The sequence below is a fragment of the Opisthorchis viverrini genome (assembly GCF_000715545.1).
Source record: "Opisthorchis viverrini unplaced genomic scaffold opera_v5_149, whole genome shotgun sequence".
NCBI classification, from domain to species: domain Eukaryota; kingdom Metazoa; phylum Platyhelminthes; class Trematoda; order Opisthorchiida; family Opisthorchiidae; genus Opisthorchis; species Opisthorchis viverrini.
In genome coordinates this window covers 7,195-26,873 of record NW_008751804.1, presented here as the reverse complement: position 1 = coordinate 26,873, position 19,679 = coordinate 7,195, and the positions used below count along the sequence as shown (strand labels likewise).

Below are 19,679 nucleotides of genomic sequence, written 5' to 3'. Positions count from 1 at the left end.
AGCAAACACCCGGCGAGGACATAAAAATTAAATTTTCAAGCTCAGGGCATACACATTCATTAGACAAAACTTTCTTTCATTTCGGGTAGTAGCTGCGTGGAATGACCTTGACGGTTGTATCGCGCTGGCGAGCATACTGCCCCGCGCTGAGAACATAAAGAACAGTGCTACACCCTTTTTTCACTTGTGACTTTCAGGTGAACGACAGCCACTGACCGACAAGAACAAAACCGACCCGGGAAACTTGGGCAAAAGCCTCGATCCTGTATATCAATCCGTGAATCCGTGAACTGACATCTTTCGTTCGGGTTGTCGCTAGCTCTTGTGACTCACTGGCTTCGAGCTCCACCCACTATGCTACATCGAAGGGCACGGTAGGTTCAGACACCCTCTATGCATACAAAAACCATTATTTTAGCCGTATTTATGTAACAGTCCACAAGGTTTGTTAGAATCTCCGCGAATGGGCAAGAAGCGTCCAGCTAGATTGGCTGGCGTTCTGACCAATCAAGGCATGCCCTTGGTCCGTAGTTATGTAACAGTCCACAAGGTTTGTTAGAATCTCCGCGAATGGGCAAGAAGCGTCCAGCTAGATTGGCTGGCGTTCTGACCAATCAAGGCATGCCCTCGTTTGGTCCGTAGCGCGCACGTGACACACCTACCCAGTTGAAGTGATGTTTGGTTATTAAGGTCGGCTGGACTCCGGACTCATAGTGGGAACGGAAAAGGAAACACTACGAGGATAAATTTAAAAAGAGATTTAGACATCTGGCTTCATTCAAACATGTTCTTATCACTGCACCATGAAGAGTCGACTCAGAAGGCACTCGCGTTTCTACGGATGATTCGGCTAACCTTTCCCTGTATTACTCTCATGGGCTTTCAGACACTTTATGGGGCCCACATTAGACAGCTTTTTGGATCAATTAACCACGTCTACTCAGCGCGCACGATAGGCGTAATCCTAGTTGAGCGTGTCCAACGAGCTGCCACGAAAATGTTTGCTGGTCTTAATTGCGTGGACTATGAAGCGTGTCTCGTAATGCTTGGCCTACTTCATATGGAGTATCTTCTCCCCCAAGGAGACCCCGTACTTACTCTGTTTGGACAAGTTTAGTCCAGCAGGTTTTTCACCGCTGACCGCACTAACACACGGCGGGGACATGGTAAGGGGATTTCCAAGCTCAGAGCGCACATCTTAATTGGGCAACGCTTTTTCTTATTTAGAGTAGTTGGTTTTTGGAAAACCTGACGGTTGTTTACGCTTCATCCTGCATCCAGTTCAAAGCACTTTAGACGTCTTTTTAGTTGAGTTGCGTTTGCAAGATTACTGCCCCGCGCTTATAACTTAGTGAGCAGTGCCACACCCCTTTTTCGCTTGGGTCTTTCAGGTGAACGACAGCCGCTGAACGACAAGAAAATGCCCAACTTGGGAGTTTTGTTAGAAAGTTTTGATCGTTTGTATCGGTCCGTGATTAGGCTACTGATGCATCGGACGCCATTGCTGACTATTAATGAGCCTTCGATATTCAGGCCTCGCTTTTCGGTTTCGCTTCTCGATTTTATTTGGCAGATTAGCCAATGTACTACTGTTTCACGTACAGTGGATGCATTATCCGCGAAATCGTTGAAGCCAAAATATCAGGCGCAAGTACAGTTGCTGATTGTACGATACCTCTGTCTATGCTCTGTCGGCTACCCTCCTAGGGTGATCCTGCAGCTGCTTTGGATAGCGTCTGAGTTAACATAGCTCTCATGTCGCTAGCCAAGACGGGTTTCACATAAACATCTGTGTTGTTCGACTTTCCACTAGGATGATATCTTGCGCTGATCGAAGTACTGGACGTCCCTTTTCGTGTCCTTTCAAGCACCGATTAGTTATAGCTCTGTTACACCGGAGGCCACCCCATCAGAAAACTAGGTACTCTCGTCCACCACGGTGGTTGCGGTATAATCATGATAACAGGAATAACAGGACCTCGATATATTCAGTCTGGGTACAAACGCAAATAACGTTTGGCGGTTCTCGCACTCATTGCCAGTTGTTTCTCATCGGTAGCCAGTTCAGACTCAGGGGTGCCGTTGCTCTAGCTGTTGTCCCATGATTTGGGACAGCCTTAGAATAAAATCGGCCACATCGGCTTCCGTTACGCATGACGCGGTTCACCCTTGATTGCTGATAATCTTAGATTACACAAGTTGATGAAGTTCGCACCACTGAGCGGTGCGGTCCTTAATTGCATTATGCCAGTAAACCCAAGAAACGAGTACCCTGTTTCATATCGTAAATGTTCCACGCGCTACAACCACAACTTTTTGAAAGTCTTGATGCGAAGCAAGGGATAATAGTAGATGGGAAAGGGACCTAGTGCTAGTCTACTACTATCTTTCAGAAGTGTTTACACTTCCGGACACTCATTCTGGTAATGCGGATAGGAATGGACAAAACCGTAGCTGACATCGACCTCAACGTCTCCTTCAGCCATTCACTGGATTAGGTCACGCTGACTCCATCTTGGAGGATCAGTCGCACATGCACTGCCCGGATGTTTTGTATTCGTCCTCAATCCCTCGGCTAGGTCAGAGGGATCAAGGGTCACCTTGAATTGGGCACGGAAAGCAGAACTGTTTTCGGTAAACAATGATCCGGCGTGCACAATAAGATCAAACCACTGCAGCTCTTGGCGCTAGGCACATTCTTCGATTGGCGTCCGTGTTTTACGGCGCAACACTCGTTTTCTTGACGCATCGTTGCAATTTTGTTTGTGGCAGCTTACGCGTGCTATTGTTCTAAGACCACGCCCACCGAATGCCTCATGGCGTCTTATTCCGATCGCTCGAGGGAGACCACTTCCCATTACTGATACACACTTCGCTTAAAATTCAGGGGTATGTCGTTTTGATGTCATACCTGACTCAAATTGGCGAACACGACCCAAGTTTTAGAGGCTCGTCCATTGGTCCCATTTGCCATACGACAGTCTGAACTAATACAACTTCCAAAGTACGTGGAATGCTCCACAAATTGGAGTACTCTTCCCTGGATTGTAGTGTTTGTGTGGGTACAAAGGACGGGATGACTTTGGTCAGTCCACTAATAAACACCTGCGCTTTCTCTTCTTCGAAGAGGAGAATGATGTCTGTACGTTCCAGATCGGCAGGGTTTTCGTCAAGGGCTGTTTGAACACCAGAGGTTTGAAGACCTAGCCTTAGTCTCATCACCTCTCCTGTCACAAAGCTGCACTTGGATCGGGAGGATAGGAATCACTGTTAACACCATTATACAACAGCTTTTGTGTCTAACCTTGTGAAAATCCCCCCCATATACTCTGATACGAGTCATAGAACATAAAGAACCTACTGCCACGACAAGCTTCCTGGTCATTCTATGCCGAACAGACGTGTTTAGGAAATCAGACTGGTCGACGAAGAAAAATTCAACTTTCAACTCCAGAAGTATCAAAGTTTTGGAACTCTTGTGCGTATGGCGTTGTTCTAACACCTAACTGGGTGTAGAGATGTATTCAGTACAACTCTACCAATTAAGTTGATCGCGCCAGTTCGGCTTCCCCACTGCTTCGTTTACAGGCAGTTTTCAATGACCGACCGCGCGGATCCACCGGGCATTCTCTGAACTGCTCGTCTTTTTCATTGTCATGTTCACCATGCTTCTCCATTTGCGTGCACACTCATTTTCACTTGATGCCTGATAATTCACCCGGTCGAATTATGTTCAGGATCAGTGGGAACGCTTCTCTGAGATTCGAGCAGTGCCATAATACCTTATGATATTCAGTGCTTAACTGAAGGCTCTTGTGCCAGTAGTACGACAGGATGGCTGATTAGGGCTTTTCTAAGAGGCATTATGAATCACGGCATCACAAATTTATAATTAAACCAAGTGTTATGAAAGGTATGCTAAGAATTTTGTTGGGCGCCAGGATTTGCACGCTACCACTTGAGGTTCAAACTATTAGGAGGCTGATACACGTTGCAAGATTTATCTACCGCATCGGGTCAGTGGACTCACAAGCAGGGTAGTTAATAACGTCATTTTACGCAAAGCAGTGTGTGGGCCCGTCCAAACCGGAAGCAAAAGGAGAACGCAGTTCTAAAGCCAGCGGGTCTGCGCTGCATAATTTATGCACCCTATGGATGCTTGGCCGAAACCCTTCTCGACCCACACGAGGGTCAAATTTAAGTATCTTATTAGGATGAAATATAATGAAGCGTGGTCTGCATTGTGTCGGCCTCATATTAGAAACTTCAGTGTAAGGTGGATGTGGAACAGTGTGCTCCACGTGCAGGATAGTGTTGGATTTCTGTGTCACTCCGCGTTTGGCGCTTCGCTATCAGGTCTTGCATCCTTATAAACCCGGTCTTGTTTTACTTATGTGACGATAGACAGCGCTGACGTTTTTGGATGGAACACTGTACACGCAAGTCCGTTGTCTGCAAGCCCATAGTCAGTCTCGGTAAACAGAGTTGGAAGCGTGTAGCTTGCCGCTGTCCCGTCTGAGGTGTTCAGTGTTCGATCCCCGGTCGGCCGTTCTTGGGGTTGGAATGGCTCAGTGATTAGAGCGCGAATTCACTGATCGGAGGGTCTGTGATCCGACCTCTGCATCATGCATCTAGGCTTGGGAAACTCGACAACATCCCAGGCCTCATGCTTCCTTCGGATGGCATGGCAGGTAGGCACCAAAAGGGTGTTGCAGCTGAATGGTGAACAGATCAGCAGCCAAACATCTGGTGCTGAATTCCTGAACGCAACCATTGATGAAAAATGCTCACTTACGTTAACTCGTTTTGAGATTCTATGGGGCTCAATAGACGACAAAATTAGGGATTTGAAAGATATAAATTCAGTGCTCAGCCGAAGGCAGCGAAGCATCATTGTTGAACACTGATGTCATGCTGTCCGTGATGATGATGATGACGATGTTCAGCCGACTAGAGTTGACAGGTGCGACATATAAAAGCCCTCCTCCAAGTGAGTGGAGCCTTTTTTGCCAGAAGTTGGGTATATATGTTGAGCTGCAACGTCTTAAAGTTAAATTTTTGAAGAAACTCGTACATCCGGATCAGACTAAGCAAAGGTTGACTACATGATAAATATCTATGGCTTTTCAAAGTGCGACACGGCACACTCGAGTGTAGTTCAGTGTCACAAGTGTCTCTACCGTTACCACTAACTTAACTTGCAAGTATTCGTATTTTCCATTTACACACAATGTGGTGCTCTAGTAGAGCAAGATTACTGGAAACTACACCTAACCAGCGAGTTTCAAAATGGGCGAAACCGGTCGTGGACTGTTGAAGAGTCTTCAGCAACCTTATGAACAATGTGTTCCGTCAAATGAATGCGGTAACAGATGTCATTAGAGCGCATAGCAAAGGGTGGCTATCCTGGCGTGTTGGCGTTGTGCAGTTGCGTTTTCCGAGAAAAAATAATCCGCCTTTTATGATGCGACTTTTTTCACATTGTATTTTTCGCAGGGTGTCATTTGAGTTTTTGATGTATTAGATTTAACTTTTATTTTACGGAGGCTCATTCTATCCGATTAAGCAAAACCCTGTGGCTCTACCGTTTGTGGTTAATTTCAGCTTTTTTGCACATGAGTTGGTTTCGTCGTGACACTCCATCTCTCTCGTCATTCGACCTTGAAGGTGACAATCTAATATTCAGTGCTGTTTACCTCTATGGCAAGGAGTCGTGGATATAATAAAGAGCGGGAAAGCTAAGAACATCATCACGTTGGCTGGTGCTGGCATATCTACAGGTGAGTTACTTTTGATGAGTGTTGTTAATTTGTCTATTTGAACCGGACAGTTAGAACTTTAGGCATGAAGACAGGTTGCTTCAAGCTACCAGTAAGCTCAATTTTTCCGATTTTATAATTTTTCCCACCGTCATGATGAGATGACAGTGTTCGCAGTGCTTCCATAGTCCACTGCAGCATCATAAAGTCGCTGGTCCATCTCACCTTCCCACATGCCAGACTGGCTAAGCTTTTGAGTTTAATGGAGTAAATTTCCTGCTCCTTATGTCCGAAGTTTAGGGCATGCCATCGTCACCATCATCACTGACTGCAACACCAGGCAATAACACTGATGCCTCACTGTCATAAAACCACGTCAGTTTATTTGACTGAAAGCTCTTAGCCTACCACAGGTAGGCTAGTCAGGAAATTTGGATAGGAACTGACGGATTAACATCACTGAAATCGGCTAGCCGCCATGTCGAACAGCAAAAGCGACACCCAAATTTTCCGTAACATCCGTTATTCCCTTCTGCCATATCCAATTCTGTTCACTTCCAAGCTTCCTGCACTCCCAATTAGGCACAAAAAGCAGCGCTCATCTCAGCAGGCGGTTACTCGGAATGCGTAACACATGGCCCAGCCATCTTCACTTGCAGTGCTGGATGCATTCGTGACCTCATCGATAACAAAATTAAACAAAAGTACAGTGAACACACTTGTGGCACACCACTACTTATAGAAAAATTTTTTGGAGAGCTCCACATACGCTCACCCGCCCATAAGCATGTGAACAGAAGCAGCGCGTGAAATTCACGAACTTCTGGGCATATTCCGTCGCACAGGTTTGTCGAACAAAACCAACAGATCGACAGACTCGAACGCACCATCGAAATCAGGGGAGAGCAAGATTTTAGGCGACATATACGGATACTGTTACTCTTGAACTTGACGGAACATGAAGACGTAGTTCTCACAGCCCGCCGGAATCTTGCTTGCTCTTCTTGTGTCCCGTCTTTGCGCGCCTTCGTAAAGCGATAGATATTGGGCGTGTGCAATGGTTTGTTCGGTACTATGACATTCTGTGACATCTCACCACCAAACATTTCCACCCAAACGCGACCGGGGCTCGGTGTCTTTGGAAAAGCAAAAGACTTCCCTCTATATCCCAAAGATACCTCTGAGAAACACAGTACCATGTGCCTTCTTTTGAGCTAGTTTTTCCAGTACCTTGTTGTTACTGTTGTTGTCGGTGGTGGGGACTTGTTCACTGAGCGTGGCAACTGGTTTTTTAAAACCTTTCTTTCGGAAAGACATCGTTGGTGCGCAGTTAGGTGGGTCCATCTGAGCTGCCAATATTTCTCAACATAATCAACGCCCGATTGTACCGAAAGCATTCCCATTTAGTCACAAAGATCCTTTTAGATCTAGTGAATCTAGAGGGGATTTCGAGAAATCCACTTGGAGCCTGCCATTCTCTAGAACTCTTCGGATCAAACCATTTGCTTTCAAATATTGTTGATTTTTCTCTGGTGAAATCGACTGTATCTCGGAACATTGGTTGCGGATTCCAGCGCTTTAGTGTAAGAGTGGGATGATAAAAGCGGGTGTCGGTTGGTTGATGTTACCTGAATAAACTCAACTTTCGAGTCAACAGAAATTAAACTGTACATCTACCTGGGTGGGGTGTGTGGATGCGAAATGCCCAAGTTCGTAATGGTCCTATTTTGTTATTTACTGCAACGTCCCCGTCTGTCGTGTTCGCCCCATTTTTCTGAATAAAAGACAGAGGTCACCCTAACAAATGTCAGATGCAGCAGTGGGCTCGGCTAGCACCGAATTCTAACGGATCTCCACAGTAATATTTTAAATATGTTACTCTCTCTACTGCGACGTTCCTTATACCCTACCTTTGGAATGATGGTTGTCCAGGCCAGTAGTTTTGGTTTGTCGTACCATACTAATCTGAAATGTAGTTCGGTCATCACATAATTGAACGGGTTTTTATTCCTTACTCTAACTTGGCCTTCAGGTCTTGAACTTGCTTATTTTAAATATCCACAAATTCTAACTTCAGGGGCATTCATTCACCGTTCCAGTTTTTTGCGTTTGGTGCCTCCTGCTTTTGCTCACATCGAATATGATTTTGTAAGCAACCATAAACTTTAGTGTCCTGAATCCCTACACTTAATATTATGTTGATAGCTAAGGACCAACTAGCTCTATATGCCTTACGTGGAAGCGTACGCTATCAGCTCAGGTTGTTTTCATTTGTTGGTTGAATTGTTCGCTGATCCTAGCGGTAGTTCGCACTACTTATCGAGGGGATATCATCATCATCGTCGCCGGTTAATGACGGAGTTCTGTCGTAAGGCCTAACCGTCGCTATTGTACGATCAGAAGGGCCAAATGTCAGCTAAATTCCGGGGTACTTCCCTTCCCATATTTGCGACGTCACTTTAACTGTCCTTCATTTATTCCGCTAACTCCTTTTAATTTCTTTTCTGAATATCATCAAAGTATTGACGATAACGTCGTAACTTATACTCCCTATGTCTTTCACATAGCTGCGGGCATACCAGATTTTCGCAGCAGTTCCAGCGGAATTTATGACAACCTGGAGGAATTCAACCTTCCACATCCCATGGCTGTTTTCTCGCTGGATTATTTTAAAGTTCGTGTCACATCTACCGACTTGTCCGACGTACACATTTCAGACCAATCCAAAGCCGTTCTTTGAAGTGGCCAGACGCCTGTATAGACCGCATGCCAAGGTTTCCATCGTGCTTTTCGTCTTTTATGCCCTAGCCAACACTGACGCATTATTTCGTTCGGTTACTACACGAGAAGACTCTTCTTCGACGTCATTACACTCAAGTAAGTAACCTTTTCTCCCCTACTTGAATGCAAACCAATTCAAGAACGTTGACGATTTAGAAAGATTGTCTGGCCTTTCGGAGGACAAATTTGTCGAAGCACATGGGACATTTCATACGGGGCATTGTCAACAGTGCCATGAGGAGTACACTTTTGAGTACATGCGAGGTAGTTGGTACCCAGTTTTGCTGTATACATACACTTTTGCCAGATCAAATTATTCGCAAGGAAGTTCCGAAATGTTCCGCTAATTGTAATGGTGTGGTAAAGCCAGGTGCGTTCCACTAAGAGTTGCACTCACTCCGTCTGTAGACGTTGTTCTCTTTGGTGAAAATTTACCTCGGAAATTTTATAGTCGACTTTCTTCTGTAAGTTTCCTACTTCACTGCTCTGCAGATCACTTCACTTACTATTACTGTAACCTTTATGATGGTTTTCTGCAGGACTTTTCTGCGTGTGACTTATTACTTATCATGGGTACTTCATTGCAAGTTCTACCATTTGCCGGACTAATACATCGCGTTGGTCCTCGAGTTCCTCGTCTATATTTGAATCGAGAGTACTCAGAAGATGATCAAACTGTGAGTTTTTTTATTATCATGAGAGTTCTCCGTAATTTGGAAGACACTGGGCAGTTTTTTTCCCGAGGAATCACTACTTCTAATCCACCCGTGATGTTTCTGTTGCTCCTGTGTAGGCTTGGGTAACCTGACATAGTAAGCCTCTCCACGAGAAGTGAGTACAACAGGAAAGTAAAAATCGTTCGAAAAATGGCCCGAAATTTTTGGAAAATAAATCGTGGAACTAAACTCTACCTCTTCAATGAACGAGAACTGCTTCAAAGCCTAGCCAGTTGGTCTCAGTAACCGCTTGTATTCTTCGCAAATATACTGCAAAGGGTGCTGTGTCGAATGAACTTCGTATTAACGATATCTGGATGATGTTTTACTTGTGACAAAGGATAGAGAACAGGATGAACACTTGCTCAAACTTTTTGATACTTCACTAAGACGCCACTTTTGCTTGCAAATTTGAAGTATAAAACATAATTACCGGATGTTTTGGTTACGTAGGATACCGTTGAGTCACTGCTTTAATCGAAAGCCTACCAGGACTGGACAGTACTTAAATACTCCGTGCTTTTGTCCCGTACGGCACCGACGTGCTTTGGTGCAAATCTTCTTCCTCAGAGCGGGACCGAACTGCATTCCAGAGAAGACTGGATTGCTCACCTGAACCCCTCGTTGATGATATTCCCTAAGTGGTAAGCGGACTGTCGGTGAGCTTATAAGTACTGCTATGTCAGGAAAAAACCATGCTACCCGTTTCGTTGATAACGGTTTCAGACCGAGCAACAAAGGCACAAACCACGTACCAAAAGAAACTATTTATTACGAGACTCCATAAACTATTTAACGTGCTTTTATCTAACTCCATTGTGCTTTAAAGGTGGTCGTGCGCCAGACATGCCCTAAAGGACAACTGTCTGTTGAGGACACCAGAGCTGCATCATTGCCGCTGATCAAACTCTAATGTTGGGTTTATCAAGCAGTCATCGTCCCTATCATTCCACCTGAAGTTCCGAGGATACATCTGTTTGTTTGGACTTACCAAAAACCCGAAACGTGAGAAAAAGTGCACTACTTTGTACACTGTTGGCTGACTCAGACTTGGAGGGGTTCGGAAGCCAGATCATTGCTTACCAGATATCTAGTTGGGTAGGGTATGGATTTGAACTATTCTTTCCAGACTACAACACGAGGTAGCCACCCACATATTGAAATTCCTTGAACCGGCATTGACTGATCGATCCAGGTCTGTGCTACGTCTATAGAAAGACTTGGGAGTTACTCTGGAACTATGGGTCACGTTACGTTGTAGTCCGATATAAACAATGGAACCGACCCAGTACTTTGTTTCATTTTACTGCGTCTTGTATTGTACCGATTGAATTCATTCTCCAGAACTGTTGTTCTTACTAGCTTAAATAATATATTGCGCTTGTAGGAAGGTTCGCTTGTGTACTGCAATCATCCAGATACCTAGGGTAGGAACATCTATCAGAAAAAAACGTGCAAAACAGTGTGCTTCTGCTGTGCCTCGGTTTTCATAATATCTGCTATTTCTTGGCATTTTTCGCGTCTGGAAACATGCCCCAGTTTGGCCGTACTTCGAGTTTCCGAAATACAGAAATGTGGTACCATTTACTATTGCAGCTAGTTCGTCTCCTTCATCATGTCCCTCATTTTAGCATTTCGAGAATTTTTCGGAATTTGACTGGCCATCCACCAAGACACGTAAAATTTGACTAAAAATTCATCATTGATTCCAGAATCAATAAGCGTTAGGCCTCAGAAGTGGTCCCAAAACTGTGGTCTTGGAATGCGTGTTCATCCCAGTGGTAATGCTGTCTAGCCTAATCACTTTGCCAGAACTATACCGGATCCGGATACTGACATCCATTAACTAAACTCAATGAAGCAAAGTCCTAGTAACAGTTCTCATACCTACCTAGATAGATTTTGAGTTAGTGCGGTTTTCGGATAACCAGGAAAGTGTGACAGCAGCTGTCTACCTGGATAATCCTTTCGTCTGGTGGGCAATGTTTTGGGGCAAAAATGTCAACCTCACATTGTCGAGCTGAACAAATGAATATGTGACAGAGTGTTCCAGCGTCACTAGCAGTCTTCCCCTCTAGTGGGTCAGTTTTTTATACAGCCAACAGCCATTTCTTGCACGAACCCTTCGTCATCCATGCTTTCTCATAGACTTCATACTGTACATTCAACTTGACTGTTTCCACATTGTTGAAATGCCTTGATCTCCTGCGTCTACTTCCCGTCGGAAGTTTTAACCTCTCCCCTACGACAGTGTAGCTCGATGGCTTTGTTTTCTGCTCGGTATCTGTGACTACTTCGTTTTTGTATACGTTTTGTGTATACGACCAAATGAGACCACTTTCATAGAGATTCGCCTTCGAGTTGATGCCTTTGCAACGATGGGGGACGGGATAACTCAAGTGGTTGGAGCGCGAATTTACTGGCCAGAAGCTCTGTGTTTCGAACCCGACATTTGCATCTGTACGTCCCCCGTCTAGGCTTGGGCAACCTTGTAGTATCCCAGCCCTCGTGCTTCCTTCAGGTGACGGCATTTTGACACCGAAAGGGTGTTACGGCTGAACTATTTTTTTTCAGCGATCACAGCCCCAAACAAGGACCACCATAGGTCTTCCATACGCGAACTTCCCTCAGCAAGGATAAGGCTGTTGAATCCTATGTTCTGGTTTCATACACGTACCCAACTAACCACATTACCATTGGAAGCTTCAAAATGCACTTCTCATCCGTATGACAACGCTGTCACTCTGTGCAAAAACTACATGAAGGCGCGGACCAAAAGTGGTTTCACCCGGGGGTGGAAAAGTTTACAGAAACTTGAAGGGACCAACCAATAATAGTTTTTTTCAAAAGTAGTCAGTTTAGTGAGAAGGTGATCACTCAACAGGAACTTGACCAGACCTAACGCCACCGTGCGCACTGTTTTATCCGGAGACTGCAGTGGCACGTTTGATCATTCTAGAAACACCTTTTTACTGTATAAGCCTGGAAATTCTTTTAACTTCCGATATTTCAAATAGGTTTCTTACCACAAGTTTCTAGTGGACGATGCTCTTACCACGCAGCCACCCTCTGTAAAGAAAACGCCTACCAAGGACTGTAACCTTAATTAGAGATGGCTCTCGATTGTTGTCCTAAATATTCGCATATCGCCCCCTAGATCGCTTCAAAGGACTGGCCGTGTGAACTTTTCAGGAAAGGATTTCACCAAATAAACTGCTTCAGCTCACCATTTTGGAAGTCGTATGACCCCAATATTGTCCACCGGGAGCCTTTAGAACGGATCAGCTCTTAGAAGAGATAAGCTTTTGTCGGCCTCTAACTGGTCTCTCAGATGTGAAACCGTATTTTTGGTGGGATTTTTCAGACTACAGTACGCAAGAGCTCAACAGTCGGACGTCTGAGCCAATAAAAAGAGGTGGTCTAAATCATCTGGAGCTATTACTCAATTCAGAATTGATTTTACCACAATAGTAAACAAGCGAAATCACGAATACACCCACCGGTGACCAGCACGATCCAAATCCTTAACTTGAGTACTTCTTCAAGTGGCTATGTTATAAGCCTAGTTTCATATTTGTATTCGCATCATTTTCTCCCATTTCCTGCTGTGCTGCGACCATTCTGGTTTGTTCATACCTAATCTGGAAAGTACTGGACCGGAGTTCTGATTTCTTTGGTGTTCACACGTATCTTTAGTCGCGTTGGCACGCGTGTTGTCACTACTCCTACAACGCAGGATGGACTCACCTGCATTGTCATCTCTTACTAGGCGAATGTTTCCACTCGTGTGCTGTCTTAACTGACTGCTCTCTCCGCTCCATTGCCTTGGTGTCGGAAAAAACTTGCCAACAATGAACACAACAGCTTCATTGCGAACAAGTGAGTGCAAAGGTCACAAAGGACCTCATGTTACTCAAAACGCACTTTTGATCTTGATCTAGACTGTTTGATCGGCTTTGGGTGAACACCCATCATCGTCGGTCATTGCAGAATTGACTGGCTGCTTGAGCTTTCGTTCGAAAGCTGAATTTTCCAGCCTGGATGCTTGACGGCCTCCCGACTGTGATTTCGGCAGGGTTTGAGTGCCTCAGTAGGTTTTGGGTATTCTGAGACTATTTTCAGGAATCTAACTCTTCTGTTAACTCATGAGCAGTGTAATTGGTTTGCCGGATGACCAAAACGACGAACCAGTGACTGTACTGGTTGTATCAGTTAAGCGATCCGAAATTCTCACCGTTCAAACGTGAATAAACTCACATAGTTGGATATGATAATTTAGGTGCATGCAGCATGATAACATGTCCTAGCACGCTCGCTTCGTTTGTTGGATTCCCGGGATTCAAATCGTAGCACCAGCAAGAATAGGCGACGGGAACTCGAGTCCATTGGTTCCTAGCTCTAGTGTGGACTAACGAGAACACTCACGTCAGGACAAAGAGCGGACAGTTCAAGTGAGAGTAACGGGAATGCACTCCTACGCATCACGGTACTCACCATACACAGTCTATTTGACTGGCATTACCATGTTCGTAAAATGCTCAGTTTGCCGTAATATAGGTAGGTTGAGTGTGTTTACTGTTGACTGATCACACTATAGCCGAGCGTGGCAATTGGTTTGCAAGCGTTTCGTCCCCAGTCGAAGAAACGTCATCAGTCTGCAGTTGAGTGCGTAATTGAGACCCACTCAACGGGGCATTGACGATGTCTCCTCGACTGGGGACAAAACGTTTGAAGACCGATGCCAAGCGAACAGATCAACTAGCATAAAATGGTTAGATACTATCGATTCCTTTTGGAAGGTAGTCAGTTCACAAGCACCCAGTTTCCCTCCATGGCACAACATTTGAATCAATACCTTAGGATCACCAAGCATTGGTACTGTTGTTAACCAGATAGGTGACAATGTGGGTTTATATTCCTTTAGAAAGTTAACCAGCATGTGAACCAATGCCACAGAATCATCAGGCATTGGTACTGTTGTTAACTAGATAGCTGACAATAGGTTTATATTCCTTTGGAAAGTTAACTTTGCAGACATTTTCCAGGTTTGATTATGTGCCTTTCCTATTTTCGTTTACACTTTGTTTTGTATACAAATATTCAAAACTCATGGGTGCATGGAGCCCCTCTTGAATTGACTCATTTTCTTGGCCCAACTTACTACTCATGGGGTTGCTGAACACTCTCCGGCAGTCCAATGCCAACTTTGCCCTTCTTGGAACTCATTATATGGGCTTTATTTCCATCATGTCGACTTCGTTTTCTCAACATGGACTGTAGTGTCTCTTTAGATATTTGTTCGACGAAGGAGTTTCAGGTGACGTTAAGTGCCTAATTGCTTATTACGCTCTCTTTTCTGCCATTATTTAGATTCACCTCCCATTCGAGCACTTTGGACTTATAGCACTCGTGACCCTGAGCTGAGCATGTTCCATTAAGTTGCAGGCGTTCCGGACTTTTTGGAGTTTCACTGTAGACAGTGTTATTGCATTTTTCTCCTGTACAGCGATTGTTTGGAGATCTACGCTCATGTGGTGTTTTGATAAAGAAACTTACAACCTACCGTAATACATGTATTTTATAAGTCTGCCACAAATGCTGCATCGTTGCTTTTGATGAGCGTTGAGTATCTGTAACTACTTTCTCCGCAGTCGTGGTCTCTACCACCGACCCATCGCTACGCTCCCTATCGACTGGCTGATGATATCACCTCGATTGGTGATGGAACGTTTGCGGTCGAATTGCTCAGCTCAGTGAACGAACCAACGACCATTTACGCTACCTGAGCTATTAACATTCTCCTCTATAGCAAATTCTATTGTCGTCAGTGAAGTGCCTCTCTCCGTGAGACTTGTTTGAACACATGAAATACTGTCTCGGGGACTCAATTCATCAGATGATGTTTCTCCATAGGGAATTTTAAGAAAGCGTTTGAGCGTTAGCATCGAAACATCTCAGTTTGTCGCCCGTGCGCTGCATGCATACGGAATCTCACTTTTTTCAGCGCTCGTTTACCATCTCGCGTTGTACCGTGCTTGTTAACCTGGTTTGAGCCTGTTGATAACTAACTTGAAATTCCATTTGAATACGAGGCTCGGTGCACAATCCGTATTTCACCACCACCGCATGCACAGGTCACGAATGATGGAACTCTGAATTCGACCACCAGTAGAATCAGGGTTTTTGCACCTTAGCTTTCAGTACAACGCGACAAAGTGGTTACGAGAAATCCTATACAAAGCATGAACCATTTTCAATCCTATGCGCATTTTAAACGCACTGTAAAGTAGCTCCCCTCCAAGAGTGAACCCTTCCCCTTGGGCGAGCAAAATTTCTCAAAATCAATTTCCCACAGCAGAAACACAAGAGCCGCTCTCGCGGGACTCACACTTCTTCAGATCAATCTCTAGGGGGACTTTATACGGTTTGGAAAATGATTTCGAATTGTCTGTCGTCGTGGTAGTGGAGTTAAACGTAAATATCGCAGCTAACGGTAATTAGCGGTGGACTGATCTGTCAGATTTTAATAATAAATATACGAAGAAATAAAGGAAGGGTCAGCAGTAGTCTGTTTTTGGCTACTCGCCCTAATATATGTGTAATAAGCGATACGATTGATGCCACTACGCGATGGCCATTATGGCGACTCATTATTGTCTTGTTAATCGCATGTCTGACGTGTGTTAACTACTCCAAGTAACCCATGGAAACACCAAAATAGGTCGATGAAAGTATGTCAAAGTCACTGGCGGTATACGGACCGCTTAAGGTTGATACTACCGTCATGAGAGAGTTGAACCAAGTCTACTTAGGTATACTGACGGATTCGCCTGGTAACCAGTGTGAGTGATGTTCATGCACCCAGTTTATACCCAGGTTGTTTAGCTGTATGTTGGCAGGGTCGGCATCTCGGCTGTTTTCCAGAACTTAGCACTAGGCTTCTCTTATTACACATGCCTGGATGGCAGCGAAGGACCTATAAGCTCTCACTGGTTACATGTTTCGATAACGATGGTAGGCAACACAGCTAATACTCTTGATTGGAGCATGTTTACTCCCAAGTTCACTTCCATGTTGCTGGTGGCAGTCTTAAAAGTTATCAAGCATTCCAGTTAATTATCGTGTTGGTCTTTTGCTGTACTCCTACACTCGACGGATGTGGTGTTAATAGAATGACAGTCTGCATTGATCTATCTTGATATATCGTTACTGTGAATTGAACTTTGGAGGATCGTCACTCTCATCCATAGATTCAGCGGTTTGACCCGTTCACTGTGTTATGAGTCGAAGCGCTTGAGGTCCCGTGTGCTGAGCCTCGCTGAAGCGGTTCCTCTCCAGCTGAAGAAACGGTTATGCATGTGGTCTGGGGATTCTTAGGAGGGTAACCTAGATGTTGGGTACCGACAGCAAAATAGCAGTCTACAGGCGCTTCAAGGTATAAGTAACATTAAAACGAGTTTCCAGGCTGGCTGAAATGTTTCTAACTCTTGTCCTGTGTATCCTGATTTTTTGCTAGTCACATCATTTAGCTTTGTTTTTGACGGAAATCAATTGATTTTCTCTATCTCCAGGGCTTCATATCCTTCATCATGCGGTTTATGGTAGCCGGTTTCCGTCGTCATCCGTTGCGCTGGGGGCGTTCTGACAATACACGTGACGTATTCGTTCGGGGGGACACAGACTCTTCGGTGTTGAAATTAGCAGAACTCCTTGGTTGGGAGGTACGTTGAAAGTGTATTTCGGGTATTTGCTGCGACTTCCAAACCGAGGCCAAATCGGTGACCTTGCTAGTTGCCATTGCTTGGTCCGGATTAGCCCGAGTTGTTTCCGAGATCGGATGCTTCAATTTTGTGAAAATCTCTGCTGTTTTAATCGGCATTTCAGTATTACTTAATCCCGAGAGAGTCGTGATGGATTCACTTATCCATACGGTGGTTACTGTACCGCACGTAAACGTGAACCACACATGAACCACTGGCATACCTATAGAGTAATCGCATAGGTATGGCAAGTTCTGAACCTCTACCTGGTCGCGCCCAGTGTACCTTCATTTAGGCAGACATTGTGCACCGCTAATTTGAGGTACATGAAGTATGCCAAAGCGTGTCATTCAGTTGCTCTAACCTATGCGGATACTCGTCACGCTGTCCAGTTTTACTTTCCAGTTCAAGTTTTTGTGCCGGCCAGAAACGGAACCAGTAGGATGCAAAGTAAAATATAGACAATCGCACTATGAAACGTTTAAGCCATGTTCATCAATCTTTCCAATCTTGGATAGGATCCGCGGTCGAAAAAAGTCGGTGGTTCCCGATTATCCCGAATAGATATCTGTCATGTAGAAAGTTGCATCCCTAGGTCCTCAGCCCCTGGGCTGTCTTTCACTACTACTCATCTGCTGAAATCGTTGTTAATTTTAGTATACTGTCCATCTTGATATTTTCGAATCTTTAAGGATCATTTGCTATTGTTCCTCTTCCTAGAGGGTAAGTTACGACAAACATTTTGTTTCGCATCTGGCGTGTGACTGAAGAACCATCAGGAGACTAAGAGCAACTGGATGGAGTTAAGTAGCTAGGGCACTGTTTCTTCTGCTTGGTAATATTTGTTAAAGTACATTGCGTCGTTTACTGGTGGATTTGACCCGGGTCAAGGGGGAATACCCATAAGCCTTCGGTACTACATCTCCATTAAGTAAGTTGCCCTACAACCAGTTTTCGATGTGTTACCAAGCAACTGGCGAGACTGCCAGATATTGTATTGCAGGCATTGGTGCTTCAGATAAGCGAAAACATGAAATAAGCCAACGTAACTAAAAATTAGGCTGCCCTTAGGACAGCGAGGCATCGGTGTTGTCATGCTTCGATGATACTAATTATGAAACCAGGGTTACCCCTTTGTTAGCTCCATTGTCATATGTTAGCTAAATTGCACAGTTGAGTTCACATATCCCCACAGAAGCAAATGCTACTCACTAGCGGGGTCATTAATTCACATATGGCCTACAGCCTTGTTTTTGGTATTCTTAGCATTCATCTCAGCACTTTCTATTTGTGTAATTGGTGATAGTGTTTAACATCTACGTCAAACGACCACGGTTCTGCCCGTTTAATCAATCAGTGACCCTCTCAGTGGCGTGCTCCTACCAAATGCTCCTACCTCGTCTCCAAATTTAAAACCTATGTATGATATTTCGGAACGTACAGGGATAAGATTGGAAAATATTCTGCCGAGGAAGGGCTTGATTTCTTCTGAAAACCGCCGTAAGTTTCGTTCTCAATCGCTATTGGTTGCGAAGAGCACCTTGTCGAATTTGGCACCTAAAGAATGGACCCAATCTATTGTAATAGGTCTCAGTTACAACGAAAACAAGTGCCACTGGCCAAACTGTTGTTTACTCAACCTGTTTTCGGTCACCGGATAAGCGTAAGCGGTTCCTCTTCAAGTGATTTATTTGGTTCAAATACACTGGAAGCAGAGAGTGAGACAAGTCCTCACTGGCCAAATTTCGAGCTATGCGGTGTGTGTTCGATTGCATGTTAATTCTGTCTACCATACGCTCATATATATCTCATAAAAATTGCTTCAGTTTTCGACGTAACTGTTTGATGGTGGTGGCGCTGTCACTCATACAAGTGCATTAATCCTCTAGGAAGAACTTTTGAACATGAAGAAGACCACAGACGAAGAGTTGGAATTGCTCCAAAGTAATCTACCGACGAGCGACATCTCTTCATGAACTCATGATTTTTTCTCTGTTACTTTTTCTTTTGTGCTGCTTTATATTTCGAAGACTTCACCTCACGCCTTTCAGTTATTGTTTAACATGTATACGTATCGTCGTGACATCTCTTTCTCTTTCCTGCGGTGGGAGTGCACAGAATTCCCGAGGTGTCAGTCATAGCCAGTAGAGAAGAATTCGGCAGTGCCGTTTAAGCTCGGCATAACATTACTTTCTGTTCAGTTGCCTCTTGTCAGGTTTTGTTATCCAAAACAACACGTGGGAAGTTTGAACGATCAGTCGGTCTTTTGTGAAACGCCATTAAACGTTGTTTATTTTCTGTCCGTCAGTTAACGAGTTCAGACTAGCTGCTGTTAACGATGAGCGATGTAATGTAATGTACACTACTCGCCAAAAAATACAGATTGGTTGTCAACTACGTGTGTGTACGTGTCCACGAGTATCCTAACCAATAGCGGGTGTAGGTCACTTAGCTCCCTCATTGATTACTTGCTGCTTACTCGTCACTTCACAGGGACTGCACTTTTATATTATGCTCTTGGGACTTACCAAATCAGGTTTAACAGATGTTTAATGTGATCTTCTCAGACCGAGTTGCTCCGCGTTTTCGCGTCCCGCTTTCGTTAAGAACAGCTGCCCTATTTTGGAGTGATAGCCGTTATTTTCAAAGGCATCATAAAATTC

General features: G+C 44.5%; 1 protein-coding gene across 1 annotated transcript; it reads left to right on the top strand.

Moving 5' to 3' along the window:
- Window positions 1-5,609: 5,609 nt before the first annotated feature.
- Window positions 5,610-19,192, top strand: T265_14142 (hypothetical protein; the record flags this gene model as incomplete). Its single annotated transcript, XM_009172211.1, has 10 exons — window positions 5,610-5,667; window positions 5,709-5,780; window positions 8,327-8,433; window positions 8,477-8,533; window positions 8,568-8,636; window positions 8,681-8,804; window positions 8,848-8,910; window positions 8,949-9,217; window positions 16,828-16,977; window positions 18,906-19,192. 10 exons carry the CDS (start codon window positions 5,616-5,618, stop codon window positions 18,990-18,992), a joined length of 1,050 nt encoding a protein of 349 aa, XP_009170475.1.
- Window positions 19,193-19,679: the final 487 nt, after the last annotated feature.